Consider the following 15,679-nt stretch of genomic DNA (forward strand, 5'->3'; position numbering starts at 1 on the left):
TTTGACGGTATCTTCACGCCTTGGAAGTTCTTGCTGCGATGAAGCAAGGGCCAGGAGGGGCTAAGGCTGATGCCGACATCACAAGCCGCGACGAACTCCGGGTAATATAAATCCATGGCTCAAGATACGCGGCTTCGGCGCTTCTTCGATACCACGGAGCATCGTGCGCTCAAACCCCATACAGTAACGGCAGAAACAACAGAACGGGCACAGCTATTCTGTCCCATCGCAAACCAGCCATGTACACTACATTCGCCTTGGCATTTCCTCGGTCATTCCATCTTGGTATCCTGAGGCCAAGCCACAAACACACCCACTTCTCTCAGCTGAAGCAAACGAGGATCTCACATGACGGCATGGTGCAATGTAACACAAGACTCATCGCCATATCTGCAGGCATACGTAAATGCACAAAGATGCACTGCAAGTCCACATATTTCCCGAAGGATCGGTATTAATATCTCAGCCCACCCAGCAAATGCCTTGACCGGTGCTGCGGCCACTTGTATCGCAAGTACCGTACTCTGGGATTACAACGAGTACTTCACTTGCTATGCAAATTAGCAAGATATCAGCGCTTCAAGGTTCTTCCTTGCTGTTTTCAATCAAGAAAGGCGAAGCCGTCGTGCCCCGTTTTTCAACCCAAGACTTTGCGTGATCAAGATCAGACAAAGGCGAAGGTTGTTTTCCCCGCATTCTCGCTTGGCCTTGCTTGTGCACCAACCGTTTTCTCTTGGATGTGCTTTCTTGTGGTTTCTTGGATCTGCAGCATGGGTGCTAGCAAGGTAGCGCAGATCGAGACCTGCGCGATGCACGTCTGTGGTGAGATTGAGTCTTGGTGGGGGCGCTGATGGATGCCTGAGTCTCTTCGCTTTGGCGCCTACACAAGGCGCGCCTGGCTCGCTCTCTGTACAGATTTGCATGCGGCGTTTTCTCAACGCAATCACGATAGTCCGGTGTTGTCGCATGGGATCCATGGGTATCGGTCAACGCGGTATTCTTGATCATTGCCGCACGCAGTATGTCGAGGCAAAGGCTAGCATCTGTCGCAAGCCTATCGCCGTCACGCATCTGGCGAATGAAGAAGGAAGTGCCACGCTCAGATAGATAAGGATCTGAAGATCTTCAAGAATCGGTATCTTCCAAATGTCTTTGTAACCGCTCGGGATGCAGCTACATCTGCTACCTCTCAATGTCGAGCCAAATTCTGAACTAGCCAATTCAGCTGAGCTGTTACAGCATTGAATTCCAGGATTTTGTAGAGTTTGTCCCTGAATCTCCACGATGTACTTGCTGAAAAACGGCGCTGAAAGACGGACTCTCAACTCGCGGCCGAAGGTACATCATCAGAACCACCCACTCTTGCCTCTGTCCGCTGCCCGTTCAATGGGGAGTATCTGAGGCCCTTTCTACCTCTCTGTGTGCTGGCGACGTTTCTGAAACCCGCAGAGCCTCAGAGTTTTGATAATTCTGTAAGAATCGCTTCGCCCGGTTAGTCTGGTCCAGCGTTTCCTCATAACCTTCCCATGTTGGGTCGACCCTTGCAAACATGTCCTCGAAGCCCTGCGTCAAGCTGTCTTTGAGTTTTTCAATCCTCTTCACTTCCCTCTTGTGCTCAGGCGACGTCTAGACGCCATTTCCGTATCCTACTTCCTTCTGCTTCCCTTTATCTGTGCTGTCGCTCGTATCCGCGCTCCCTGCAAATGCAGTCTGAATCGGAGGTCTAGGTTTGGCGGCGATGTCGAGTTCGGCAAATTTGGGTCGTACTTGGAAAATGTTCACGCGGGCTGCGTTGAAGACCTGTTCGGAAGGCGGGATAGTGACTGCGAGGTTTGTGTTTTCGGTGAGACGTGTTATGAAGAACATGAAGCGACCCGTTTTGATCTGCATTTCTGCAAAGTTTGCACTACCGGCAGGAATATTTGTGTGTTTCCTAGGAGAGAAAAGATAGTTAGCCAGGTCTTGAATCGTTGGTTAGTTGGAGGACAGGTACGTACGCCATACTCTGTTTATGCGTCTTCAGGATGCTTGAGATGCGCTCGAATCGATCCGTGAATGGGTTGGCCTCCTCAGTCTGCCTTGTAACATGTGCCACCGTGAGACAGGTTGTACGCTCATACAGAATGAGTTCCCTGGCATCAATAACCTCGGCCAGTTGTTCCAGCAGCGCCTCAATTGTGCCCGCATTCGGTATCAAGTAGTAGATGATTTTTGTCCAGGCCTTGTACAGGCTTTGGTCCCAGATGCTTGTTGCGAAGAACTCGACCGTATCCTTGAACCCCTCGCTAGCCTCCCGGATGTATTCGGCGCGCTCGTCGAACATGGCCTGGCGGAGGCGGGCTTGTACAAGATCCATCTTGTGTATAAGACAGAAGACTTTGGCATTGGGGCTGCACTCGTGGAGGGCGCGAATGATATTGGAGTAGGAGACGACGTCGGCTGCGAACTCGCGCGATTCGATGTCGAAGACGAAGATGAGGACGGCGACGGAGCCAAAGACGTGGTTCCTAGATTGGTTGAGGTAGTTCTCGACGAAGCCGTCCTGACTGCGAAAGATCAGTTCGTGTTATCGTCTGGTCTGGTAGCTGATGGGCTCACCCTCCGCAGTCCCAGAGATTGAGCATGAGGTTTCCCATGAACTTGATATTGCTGTGCTCAACATCGATTGTCGCACCCAACCTCCGGACATCTTTGGCGACGTAGTTGCTAAAAACGATGCTTCTCATTGATGACTTGCCGGCTCCACTCTTGCCCATGAGCAGCACCTTGCGCTGCTTCTGCCGTTTGATCGAGTTCATGGTGATAGCGTTCCGAGTGTGGAAGAAGCTACGCGCGAGTCGCGATAAGGTGCGCTGTGCAAAGACCGCCGCGCGGCAAAGGTAAGGTTGGTAGCGAACGCGGAGTGGTAAGCGTCTAGTAATATGGAGCCGTCGCGTGGGATTTGGTGATGGGATGACGTACCGTAAACAGCACGTCTGGGCGAGCTTTGGCGTCCCCGAGCGGTTTTGGGTCTCTTCTTGGCAGGTGAGTGGGGCACTTCCGCACTCCGCATTCCTTATGGGAAACGCGATGGCCATCCTTGCTATCAACAGTGTGGTCAAGGCGATGCACATCATAGTATTTGTTGTATTATGTTCATGGAGTTCTAGTCAGATCAAAATTCCCCATTGCGAAGATTAGTGAAGGCGCCAGCTCTCGTTCAAAAGGCTCTGGTACGTGGCTACGGAGATTCCAACAGTCATGGTAAGGAATTATTACAACACATGAAATGAATCTTAAGCCGCCAGCGCTTCCAAAGTAGAATGAAACGTAAACGTGGCTGGTGTGACAAAGCAGAACGTATAAACAAGAAGCTGTCCACCAAATGCGACCGTCAAGATCGTGTATCATAAATCCCATCCACCTGGCCATAATTAGAAGGTACTGCGGCGGCTGGGGCAAGGGTCCCTCGTGGGTATCGGATACGTGCTTCCGCTGCACGATGTCTGTATGTGAAGGAAGCGAAGGAAGGGCGGAACAAACGAAGAAAGGGGTATCTTAGAAAACAGTGCCGTCCGACAGGATCATGATTGGCGGTTCTTTAGTGTTGGGCCGCGACACTTCAGCAATCTCTCGACCTCCCTAGTGGTGTGGGTCAGTTACATCCCAGAACATGGGAATCATGTCAAACTTACCTTCCAACTACCAGCTTCCAGCATTTGGGCCAGATTAAGCTTGTCAGAGCCGCTCAAGCCCAACAGCTGATTTACGTCGACTAGGAGATCGTCGAGTAACCCGACAGTGACTGCGCGCCATTCCACGATCACGTCATCGTCGGCGGTAAACATCGGCACAACCTCCATGCTCGGTTGCCCTGTCACCTGTGCATTGCGTTGGTATTGTGCGAGGCCGCGCTTCTGGTCATCGGGCTTGAGTGTTAGGAGGCCGACGTCAATGAAAAGTCCACCGTTTCGGTATTCTGGCAACCCGGTCAGAAGCTCAGCGCCGGGGAAGTGAACATGGAGTAGCCTCGTCATTGGCACCATTAGCGAGTAGGTCATCCATTGTGTCAGCTTGTGGAAAGGGACAATGTTCTCCCACGGGTGGGTAGGATGCGATGGCATGACGGAGCACGGCCAGGCGTCGCCCATGGGTACACCGTCGATTTGGGTCCTCGTTGCCGGCCAGATGGGGGTCAAACTGTCCATGAGAGTGTTCCAGAGTGTGGGGAGGGGTATAATGGGGACTGAGGATGCTTGTGTAGTGGGGTGCGAGAGGAGGTAGTCTGAGAGTGTTAGCCAACATCATGACTTGTGGAAGGTGTGCGTACCGAGCATGTTTCCTGGCCGCGCTTCGAGACCAAAGACTTCTTGATTTTGCAGGGCTTCTGCTAGGCGGAGCAGCAGGCTAGTGCGACCCTCGAGACCGTCTATTGGGTTTGTGGCGTTGACTTGCAAGCCACGCGCCACTGTTGCGACGTCCAGCTTCTTCAGCCCCGCACTGTCGACTTGGAAGGGCTCTCTGGGATCGCTGCTGAATGCGCCGGACTTGAACATCTCCAGACTGGCGACAGCAAGACCCTCGCTGCGGCGGTAGATCCTGCCCGACTCCTTGCTCTTGTACTGCCATTTGGTGCCTGCACCTGCATCGAGGAGGACGGAGACGAGGAAGAGATCAATCAGGCGGCGGGTGCGCTCTTGGTTGTCTACGGTGGACGGCCATGACGCCATGAGCTGGTCGATTCGCGGGCGGCCACCCACATCGAAGTGCTGCCAGCGGCCGTGGGGTGGGATGGAGGCGTAGTCGGGCGCATAGTCGCGCTGCAGGCACGGTTAGAGGGAGGCGGCCCAGCATGGCATCCTTGCGCAGCAAAATGAGGCTTACCTTGATTATCGATACAACAAAGCGGGCGACATCGCCAAACTTGCTCATGTCGACAGTGAAGTGCTTGAGCTGGTTCTTTTTGGCCTTTTCGAGCACCAGCTTGGAGCGCTCGCGGACGGCGTAGATGCTGCGCAGATAGCCGGCCGGGTCGAGGGTTGGATCCGGGGCCTTTGGCAGAGGGACGTCTGGGAAGCTTGTAGGCCGAGAGCCGTTTGGGGTGGGTCCAGGAGAGCGCAGGGAGCCATTGGAGCTGTTCGGCTGGCTGCCGTTGGGAGAAACCTGGGGCTTGGAGCCCTTGCGGTTGAAGAGACGCATCGGAGGCAGCGGCGACGGAGGGCGCGAGGAGCTGGCGGAAGGAGCGTTTCTGGCGAGGTTTGCTGGGGAGTAGGAAGGCACGTCGAAAGCTGGGCGAGGATGCTCGAGAGCGATGGTTCTGTGCCAGGCCCGCGCTTACTGGCAGTGCGGAACCGTTGCCGGGAGATCCCTGGACAAACAATCCGGAAGCGACTGCGCTGGTGGAGCTTAGTATGCAAGGGAGTCGACACGTGCGCTGGTAGCAAAACCTTGTGTAGAGACTACTACCCGGGCAGTCATGAATTGCAAATCAGGCGGGTCCCAGTCCAGGCAGAGTTGAGTTGAGAAATGGGGGTGCAGAGCCAGACAGACGCGTCGCTTGCAGATGTATAGTACCTGTCCACCCTGGCCAGCATAGTCGCGCCGACCGACTGCCCCTGGCTCTTCCGCGTCAGTGGACGGCACGATAGACGACGCTAGCAATAATCATCCCTCCCTCGAGCGTCCTGTTCCTGAGTCTCTCGTGTAGACTCGCCCGGCCGCCCGCTTCTCCATGCGTATCGGAGTCCGCTCCACACCGCAGGGTCCCGACTGCTTGTTCTCGTCGCGTCTATACGGAGTAGCTGCGACCGCGACCTCGCTCTCTGTTCCGCTCCAGGCATAGTTGGTGCCTTGTACCTGAGCCGTTCGCTCCAACCGCGAGCCTGGCGGCACGCACCACATCCCCTTTGCGGCTAGCCACAGATACCTCTACCTGGTACCGGTCTTGACCCCGTTCAGGCTAGGCAGCGAACCGCTTGCATATATCAAATGCAACCTCTCATTACCACTTGTGCTATCACCCATCGGTCAACTGCTGCATCTCTGCACCGTCAGCATCACCATGGATACACATCCAAACCTAGATTCGCGCAGAGTCCCCTGGCATAAGATTCTTTGCGCGTAGTGTGCGCACGTGAGTCATCTGGCCCTCGCTTCCTTCGGGGATGGGCGGGTGGTCAAGTCTGATACCGTGGGCGCGGGTTCGCGGCTCGGCAAATCCGCCATGCTGCCTGTGCCTGAGCGCCGAGGGTCGACTGTCTCCCGTCCAGGTACGAGCTGGCTGTTATGATCAGCCTAATAAGACGCCTGCGTGCACAGTCCGACCGAACCTTCTCGAGACCATATCATTCTTCTGCACAACTGCCGAAAGCAACTGGTATCCTTTGGAGCCAACACCACTAAGGCCTCGCGGCTTCGGTTACCGTGCCGTCTACGAGTAATGAATGACTAGATTCCTTCGGCCCGAGTCAATGTGAGACCACGGAGCCAAATCGTCCTGATGTGAGGCCATTGGGGAAGAAAGCCTTGCAAAGCTTTGCTCAGGGGTCGCACAGTCGGGACAGTCCGCTCGCGCCAGGACGTGCTACTGCCACCATCTCCGCGGTCGCGGTTCGACAGTGCCCACTGCTGACCGCATCATAACTTGCCAATTGTGGATCCGCATACGCCCACTCCATTTGTGCCTGTTGCCCGACTCCGCAGTAAGAATCCTTTGCCGGTTGTTTACCTTGTTGTTTACCAGCAATCGATACTGAGCCGGTCGGCTCGGAGGAACTGCTCGCACCAATGCATTAGCAGGGTACCCGGTATCGTTACAGGCATGCGGTCCAAGAAGGCAAGGAGGTCCGCATCCGAGCCAGAGGAGTCCGTGCCCGCGGGAGCGCTGCGAAGATGGGCTCCATAGCACTCTATCTGCGACATCTATGTCGGCTCTTCCTGCCTTTGCAACATCGAAGATCTTTCTTGTTTCTGAGGCTCTTCATGGTTGCACTATCCTAACAAATTGTGTTCGCAAATGTTGACACTTCGATTTTACCAGGAAGCTGCCTGCGAACGCCATGCAGACATGCTCAGATAGTCGAAACTGCCCAAAAAGCATCGCGGCTACTTAGACCCTGCATATATCACGTGACGTGGCTGTGCTCTGTGGCGCGTAACGAGCAAGCGCGACCGACCATCGTGAAGCGGTCAATACACCTAATACCGATGCCAACACCCAACCCGCCATTATGATACCATTTCCTTTACACACTCATTGAAACGTTCCACACACAAGAACAGACATCATGGACGACCTAGCCGGCCTCGACTGGTCGCAGCCCGCCAAAAAGCCCGCCAACAACACCCCCGCGGCCTTCCCACCCTTCCGCCAGAGCCCCACGCCTCAGCTCTCTGGTCGATCCACACCCCTCTCTACGCTCTCCGCGCAACAATCTGGCTTAGGAGCTGGCTCCAGCGGTGCGCAGCAGTTCAAAGTGCCCTCGAAACCAGCGACCCCCGCAAACGATAGCTTCGCTGGTCTTGTGTCCTCCAACAAGTCCAAAACACCGGCCAACAATTTGTCGCTACAAGAACGACAGAAGCAGATACAGGAGGAGAAGGCAAGACAAGAGGCGGAGAAGAGGAAGCAATGGGATACAACCTTCGGAGCTGCCGAGTCGACGCATTGGGACACGTTGGGCAGTGGGAAGAGCACGCCAGAACCTGCGGCATTTGGCGCCCCGCGTCCTTCGAACAACCCGTTCACCAATCACGGCCTATCCAAGACTATCAACAAGCCCTTCGCAGGCTTGGACACCTCTTCGAGACGACCTGAGATATCTTCACCCAGCGAGGCTGATCTTCTAGCAGCATTTAACTCAGCAGCTCCCGTAGACCGCTCAAGCCACTTCCCCGTCCCCACCCACAGCAGTGGCAGGAGCACACCTGCCTACAGCGCCAATGTCTCCCGAGGCAACACGCCACTACCACAGCCCTCCTCCGGCAGCAATGCGCTCCTCGACGACGATGACGATATGTTTGGTCTCAAGCAGATGGCGCAAAAGTCCACGTCGCCTGCTCCACCGTCAACGACCAACGCTGCCGACGACGATATACTAGGCTTGTTAGGAAAGCCAGTTTCCGAATTCCAGCATAAGAAAGAGCCTCAGACAGCACCCGTGGAGGACCATCGACAGCAAACTTCTCCAGGCCCTCAGAACGCGCATGACAAAGCTGTTGCTGAACTTGTGGACATGGGCTTTCCAGCTGAGAGGTCGGCAATTGCTCTTGCGACCACTGATTCTGGGCTCGATGTGCAGGCTGCTGTGGGATGGCTGTTAAACCAGGCGCATGCCGAGGCGAAACAGAAAACGCATTCGCAGAGCCAAGACAGATCACGTCGAGAGCCTGATGATTCAGACGAGCGCCCGAGGCGTGGGAACAGCAGATCCAATGGTCGGGAGTCGTCAAGAGAACCACGGGCAAGCGGCTCTAGGCCCGCGTGGATGCAAGAAGATGAAGCGCGAAGCCGTTCAGGACAACGTAGGCAAGAAGGTCAAGAAAAAGACGTCACCCAAATGGCTTCAGAGATTGGCAACAACCTATTCAAATCGGCAAACTCTCTCTGGAAGACGGGCCGCAAACAAGTACAAAAGGCTATGGCCGATTTCCAACAGGAGGGTGATCCAAACATGCCAAAGTGGATGAGAGACGCTCAGGCTGCGGAAGCTGCTCCTCGTTCAAGTCGACAGCAAAAGGCCGAGGCGTCAGCTACAGACGAAGCCATGATGCTGGAAGCTGGTGGGCGTCCCACGAAGCCATCCCGGACGAGCGACATGCGCCACCAAGCCGAACCGCTACCTGTACGACAAAGAAGAGAGCAAGAAACCGGGCGAAACGGTTACCCAGACCGCATGTCATCGCAATCGCCGTCACAGCGGCAGCAACCATCAAGTCTGGATAAACGACCAGCAACACGATTGACACGGCAAGAGGTAGAGGAACAAAGCTCTCAAGCATATATCAGCCCTGCTCGCCGGAAGAAGACTACACCGCAGCCACAGCCGCAGCCTGAAGTGGATCTATTCTCTCCAGATCCCACGCCGCCGTCGAAGCAGCCTTCGCGCCAACCAACGCCTGCTCAATCTAACAATCCATTCCTCCAAGCAACATCATCCCGGAAAGCTCGAAGTCCGGCTCCTACGCCAACGCCACCCAGGCCAAAAGCACCGCCCCGTCAAATACCTCCAGTCTCATCCTCCGCGCTCAGCTCATCTTCAGCCGACCGGCAAAGAGGTTCCGAAGCATTCAAGCGTGGGGATTACCCTGCTGCACACGCTGCCTATTCTTCTGCACTGAGTCCTCTCCCAAGCAATCATCCCGTCACGATCATCGTACTCTGTAATCGCGCCGTTACGAACATCAAAGTTGGCGACCCGAAGGCGGCAATTGCTGATGCCGACTCGGCTTTAGCGATAATCGGCGTGTCAAGAGGAGAAGGCGAGAAGATTGCTACGGGTGGAATGGAAGGCGAAAAAGACATGAAGGAATTCTATGGCAAAGCTCTCATGCGAAAAGCCGAAGCATTGGAGAACATGGAGAAGTGGGCAGATGCACACGGCGTATGGAAAGAAGCCGTTCAAAATGGTGTAGGCGGCGCAATCGCCATTTCCGGTCGCAACCGCTGTGAGAAAGCCGCAAGTGGGAATAACAACGCCTCGGCAGCTACTAAACGCCCGCCTCCAGCTCGCAAGCCCGCTGCTCCTAAACCCTCTGCCATGTCAGATCTCGGTGGTGGTCCCGCCAATGACTCCGAAGCCGTCAAGCGCATGAAAGCCGCCAACGCCGCCGCTGAACGTGCAGACGATGAGAAATTTGCCCTTACCGACCAAGTCGATGCCAAACTCATTGCTTGGAAGGGTACCAAGTCAGATAACCTGCGTGCGTTACTGGGTAGTTTAGATAAAGTGCTCTGGGAGGATGCAGGGTGGAAGAAGGTCAACATGGGTGATCTGGTCATGCCGAACAAGGTCAAGATCATCTATATGAAGGCTATTGCCAAGGTGCATCCTGATAAGGTATGTTCGCTCCTCTCCCATGTCCAAAACAACAGGACGGTTTGCTAACCTAATTCGTTACAGATATCTCAATCGGCCACCACAGAGCAGAAGATGATTAGTGCGGCTGTGTTTGCCACATTGAACGAGGCGTGGGATAAGTTCAAGACGGATAACAATTTATGATCTATCTAGCTATCTCGACATGATGAATTCAAGAGCATGTCAACTTCAATCATTGTTTGTGTCGTCATATTGAGTCGTCGAGAAGAGGCACGTTTGCTGTAGTAATCATGTCGTCCCGATATCGTATTTCTTTGATCAATTCCGTCTAATGTAGGGATACAGGGGCGGCAAGATCACCATCACTGCACTACTCATTCCTAATCCCTCCATCTCCAAGATAAACTTTAGGTACGTTACTGCATCTCGGCCGCTACTTTGGGTACAAGAGCGGAAAGACCTGCCACTGCGTTCTCACCCAATCGTTCTTCCCTCCTCGAGAGCGCTTTGTATCCGCTCTATCCACACGCAAAAGCCGTAGTGGTGGTACCTTGTCACGGCCTCGGCCTCGGCCACCAGCAGCCAGCTAGACAGGTATCTTGCGTCATGCCGAGTTTCCGTCGAACGTTTGAGTATCCACCTCATGTCTATTCTGCGGAGCAAAGCGCAGTAAGAAAACTTAGTTCCAGGCCATCTTTCCAATGAACTGAAGCTGATGGAGACGTGATGGTGAAACGTAGAAAGACTTGGCAAAATCGTGAAACTCTTCTCTGCCTTCTCCTGCAAACGTTCTTACCATTTACTCTGTCGTCGGGGGTTTTGCATCCTGAAGTGGAAGGTGCGCACGTGCATGAACGGCCGGCCCTGGAACACCTGGGCACTGAAGCTTGTACTCGTGTGACGTGTCGTGTTGAAAAGCTAGATTTGTGGAATCTGGTCCACTAATCCTGTCTCTTCGGTTATGCGGCCGAAGGAACATATTTCTTGGTATGACACAACGACGACGACGCAGGTGATGCTGCTGGAAAAACAAGGACACATCTGGAACGCATTTTACGAGATACGCTGTCGAAATCGGACCGGGCAATGTAAATTCGCCGGTTTCCGCTTGCTACATTGCTTTTGGTTTCCGCTAAATTACGTTTCGGGTAGTTAGTAGTAGGTCGGTTCTTGTCCCGCCCGGTAGTCATGGAGGAGAAAAAAGGGAGCGGTACTAGTATCAGAGTTTGGCACGTTCGATTAGGGCATTTGGTCGAACTTGTGGTGGCTGCCCAGGGAGACATTGTCATTTCGTATTTACTCTGGGACCGCTCGAAACAGACTTTGGCTAGAACTCAGCTCCGGTAGCTTGCTTCTGCTGCTCGAACAATGAGCAGACGATGATCTTGTTTGCTTGTTCGCTCAAGTGCGCTGGCAAGTGCCGACCTCGGGACAGTCTAGAGCGGGAGTTGGTACGCCAAAGTCTTAGTTGCGGGCTATGAGGCCGTGTGTCACGTTTCCGCCTCTGAAGAAGCGCGTGGTCGGTAGTTTCCCGTACTACCGGTAGTCGTGGGCTTTTTGCTAGTTACCCTTAGCGGGGAGGCACTACTGCCTCCTTGCGCTTTCGCATCTAGATCACCGGTGCCGTAACATACATACCGTGTGGGTGATGCTGTGATCAGCTGGCACGTATTCGGACTTTCAGTGCCACAGGCCTGGGCGATACATCTTGGTACCAATGGTGATCGGTCGTAAAGTGCATATGATGTCGTCATGATTATCTCCTTGCTGTACATCACTTAGCCGACCACTCTCGAGCTTCGATCCGCGGGCCTCCTCCTTCGTATACCTCATCTGTCTGTTGTTGGATTGTTGGTGTGGACCGAAGGCGTCCCGGTAGTGGTGTGGAGCGTTTAATTGACCAGGGAAGAGTGCGATAATCGTCGACGTGCAAGTCACACATAGGGTCCCTTGGCTTCATCTTAGACATTGTGGCTTAGAAAGTCCCGTGTCCCCGCATGAGTCAACCTTGTTGCTTGCTTATTGCGGTCACGGCGCAAGTGTAGCACCCGAGGTGCAAGGTACGGGTACTCTATTTCCGCGAAGTGGATTTCGGGCAAAGCAAACGCGTTGTGTGAGGGAGTACTGCAGCAAAGCTCGATCATGCTTTGATGATACCGCTTCACCATGAGCAGGATTTACTGCCTAGGTCTTACGAAGTGAGATATCTGCTATCTCGTAACACTACGACAGATGATTTAGAGTCCTTGAGTAGTTAAAGATTCTGTTTATAATATCGTTTGATGGTACAAGGTGCCAATCATTATGCGCGCATGATCTTGGTAAGTGATAATTGTACAAAGCCGCTCCATGACACATGGCCGAGAATGAGAATGAGACTTGAAAGACAAGAAAAATAATACCGCATGAACCTTTGCGAAAGCATCCTCCGTCCATTCACGGCTTTTGAGAGTAGTACGAATACAAATTTCTCGTGAGTTCACAACTTGGAGAGGGCAGCGTCGTGGGGATAACATGCGATCATCGTCCATATACGAACGCACTCCTAATAGGCCATAGGAGGCTGAATCGCTTTTCAGCCCTTGCAGATGCATGCTCTCTGTCAGAGCGGATTCTGCTGATGCTGGGCGCGTTGGCCAGACGAACGCGGTTTGGAGATCGGGCCGAGGTTTATGCAGCGTGCGACACCATTGCATAACCACAGATCCGAGACAATTACAAGAAGCGCATACAAAACCGATGTGGTCCAAGGAAAAGACGTAAGCCGGCATTGGTTCGTGGAGTAGCAAGTATTGATGGACAGGCATTTTACTGACTCGTAAGCTGACCCACAACGCCGAAAAGCAACTGGTCTTCGGTCTTATACAACGCATCATCGTTTCCGAAAGCCGTCTCAAGACTGTTGCCGATCCTCCAGAAATTTCCGTAACTTCCGTTGCTTATGCCTTGGCCCTGTTGTGCGGCAATATCCATGAGCTGCTTGATCCGATTCGATACTGTCTTCTGCTGCGCTTTTGCAGAAGCCCAAACGCCTGCTAGTTCGTCGATACAGGTCAGTGTAGTGTTGAGTGTCTCGATCAAAGTCGGCAATGATGATAACAGCCCGGCAGAGGTCAATACATCGACCGAAAGCATGAGCGCGTAACCAGGGAAAGGCGTCGAGAACGAGAGGTCCGAGGCAACGGTGGGCGAAAGACGTTGGCGGCTAGCTGGAGCTAGGGAAAGCATCATCGACAGAAAGTTGGACGCCATGCGTAGGGCTCGTTCCAGATTTCGGCGTTGTTTTTCCATTGGTAATATGCTGACTCTGATATGGCGATTGAGCCGGATGATTGTAGCGTAATACAAAGCGTGTATAGACACGAATGTACCTGCGTATCCTGCAACCATGCTGTTGTCGAGATTTCGTGGGCTGTAACGAAGTTCCTCCGGCAACATCGCATGCCATGCTTCCAGCTTCTCATTGATTCGCGTGTAGAACGTGTCGTAATGTCGTTCATAGGTACTGTCGGGCCGACGCGCAGCTCGGCTAGTGAAGGTAAGGACCTCGCCCCATAGCGTCGATATCAGGCATAGATACGCCATGTGGCCAAGAACGGGGCCAGAAGTGGCATTTCCACTCAGGAGATCTTCGTCTAGGATCGGCGCGTTACACGGTGTTGATGCATCGTACATGCTGTCCAGACATGGGAGCTGAACGAAGGCATCCTCCAAGTTGAGGACGAAAAGGGTCCCTCCGAAGAAGCCATTGTATCGCTGTTGTTGCATCAAGTCAACGGATGCTGGGACCTTGATGACGTCGTGACTTACATCCATCAGTAGTCCGGACCAAAAAGTGCGACGACAGCACTCCGCGAACATTTGACGATCAAGTCCATAGTCCCAATCGGCACTGCTATCAACCAGCTCTTTAACGCCTTCTTCAGAATTCAGCTTCAGGGCGCTGAGAGCTCGCAGACCAGCACCACAATAGTCCCAGGCCTCCTGTGACTTGCCGCGAGCAAAATAGTAGAGCGCGAGCATCAGCCGAGTCTGGCATAACTGCAGGCTGAATTTCCCGAACCGCTTTTCTGCTGCATATGACGCAACCGAAGCGAACTTCTTTCCCAGGGCTTTCTTATCTCCATCAACCGAAAACAGTGAGCCTATAGCCAGGACTGAGTATAAAAGCATCAAGTGGTCATGGTTCTTGTCGCGGTTACCCTCTACCCATGCGAGGAAGGGTCTACGAGGAAACATGCCATAGGTCGCGCGACCCGCGTGATTGAAATAAAGATCCAGTAGGTGCATCGTCAGTCCAGGGTCAGTTTCGAAAGGATCCTGTTCCCATTGGAGGGCAAGTTGATCGGAGTAAGAGCTACGTCCGGGATCGTCAAGGCTCTGGTCATTTGCCGAACCACTCCAATCCGAATCGTACGACTGTACCGACATGTCTCTCGGGTCCGTGCTAGTATGATGGCGGTACTTTCGAGGTCTGAACGGGGTTCCGGAGTTCCAAGTGTCAACCTTTCTTGATGAGTCTCGCAGCTCTCCGGGAGCTTTGTTTCTATCTGAGTTGGCTGCGGGACTCAAGACTTCGGACGAATGGTTCTTAAATAGAGGAGCGGAGTTTGACGGTGATGTCTCGCCGGATGCATTGCTTTGATTGAGTCCTCTACCATTGGTTAGTATTTGTCATTCTATAATAGAACTATAGTCCTGTCTGGTCCGAAGTGTATAACAAGTCAATTAAGTCAATGCGTTCCACGTTCTCGAATGAGAAAAGAAGGGAACTGCAAACAGGGAGATCCACTTACCCTCTGCATACTCTTTGCGACTTGGCGCATTGCTGGCATTTTGGATACCCGGGCTCGCACTTGATCTTCTTCTCTCGACAGGTAAGGCAAGCCTGCGCGAGTCGTTTTCGAGGCTTCCCCGCCTTCGTAATGCCCCAGGAAGGGTTCACGGCCTCGCCGTCTATTATAGCCCGACAGTAGGTGCCGTCCTCGTAGACGTAGCATGGGCCTTCGCCAGGTATATCGCGCTGGCCCACACAACGCGACGATCGTACCGGAGCTCTTGAGGAACCCTCCAGTCGTCTCATCCTGACAGGCCTACTTGGGTCAAACCCTAGTTCTTGCTGAACGGAGTGAGTCGTCATCGTTCCCGTCGCATCAGACATGAGCGAAGCTTGCCGATGCCCATTTACCGCCAGCTCATGCTGTGAAGGATGTGCAAAACTTTCGCGCCGTTGGAGATCTACTCGGCCGACACCAAACCCAGAGCCGGGTGGTAAGGATGTGGTGGATGTGGTGGCGTTTGTGGTCGAAAGAGGTTGACGGTGGTGGTAGGGTGTTTGAGAAGCGATAGCATTATGCTCTGGGTAGCCATGGAAGTAACCATCATATTCATGCCGTCTCTTCAGTGTCGGACTTGACGACCCGTAACGACCGCCATGGCTGTAAGGTACCGGAGCGCCGCCCGCTCTCAGCGATGGATCAGACGACTTCTTGTCCAGTAGTTCTGGTTCCAGAAGCGTGCGAAGACTTGGTAATTGCTGCGCATTGTTATGACTTCCACTGGAATCTCTGGGGCGAACGTGCTGACTGGGGGCAATGATTTCTGGTCGAGACGATGAAGCATGATGTGCTGGGTAAGGGCTGTAGGATGGCGGAGGACCT

General features: G+C 53.6%; 4 protein-coding genes across 4 annotated transcripts; 1 reads left to right on the forward strand and 3 right to left on the reverse strand.

Annotated features, from left to right (window-relative positions):
* Window positions 1–1,626: 1,626 nt before the first annotated feature.
* Window positions 1,627–2,798, reverse strand: J4E85_009592 (uncharacterized protein; the record flags this gene model as incomplete). Its single annotated transcript, XM_051473812.1, has 3 exons — window positions 1,627–1,933; window positions 1,998–2,546; window positions 2,599–2,798. 3 exons carry the CDS (start codon window positions 2,796–2,798, stop codon window positions 1,627–1,629), a joined length of 1,056 nt encoding a protein of 351 aa, XP_051322216.1.
* Window positions 2,799–3,537: 739 nt separating this feature from the next.
* On the reverse strand, window positions 3,538–5,178 carry J4E85_009593 (uncharacterized protein; the record flags this gene model as incomplete). Its single annotated transcript, XM_051473813.1, has 4 exons — window positions 3,538–3,621; window positions 3,675–4,264; window positions 4,310–4,799; window positions 4,864–5,178. The coding sequence occupies 4 exons, from the start codon at window positions 5,176–5,178 to the stop codon at window positions 3,538–3,540; spliced, it is 1,479 nt and encodes a 492-aa protein (XP_051322217.1).
* A 2,087-nt stretch (window positions 5,179–7,265) lies between these two features.
* Window positions 7,266–10,202, forward strand: J4E85_009594 (uncharacterized protein; the record flags this gene model as incomplete). Its single annotated transcript, XM_051473814.1, has 2 exons — window positions 7,266–10,037; window positions 10,101–10,202. 2 exons carry the CDS (start codon window positions 7,266–7,268, stop codon window positions 10,200–10,202), a joined length of 2,874 nt encoding a protein of 957 aa, XP_051322218.1.
* Window positions 10,203–12,827: 2,625 nt separating this feature from the next.
* J4E85_009595 (uncharacterized protein) lies at window positions 12,828–15,102 on the reverse strand (the record flags this gene model as incomplete). Its single annotated transcript, XM_051473815.1, has 2 exons — window positions 12,828–14,673; window positions 14,816–15,102. 2 exons carry the CDS (start codon window positions 15,100–15,102, stop codon window positions 12,828–12,830), a joined length of 2,133 nt encoding a protein of 710 aa, XP_051322219.1.
* Window positions 15,103–15,679: the final 577 nt, after the last annotated feature.

Source organism: Alternaria conjuncta (assembly GCF_024043145.1).
Source record: "Alternaria conjuncta strain BMP 0040 chromosome Unknown scaffold_18, whole genome shotgun sequence".
Classification (NCBI taxonomy): domain Eukaryota; kingdom Fungi; phylum Ascomycota; class Dothideomycetes; order Pleosporales; family Pleosporaceae; genus Alternaria; species Alternaria conjuncta.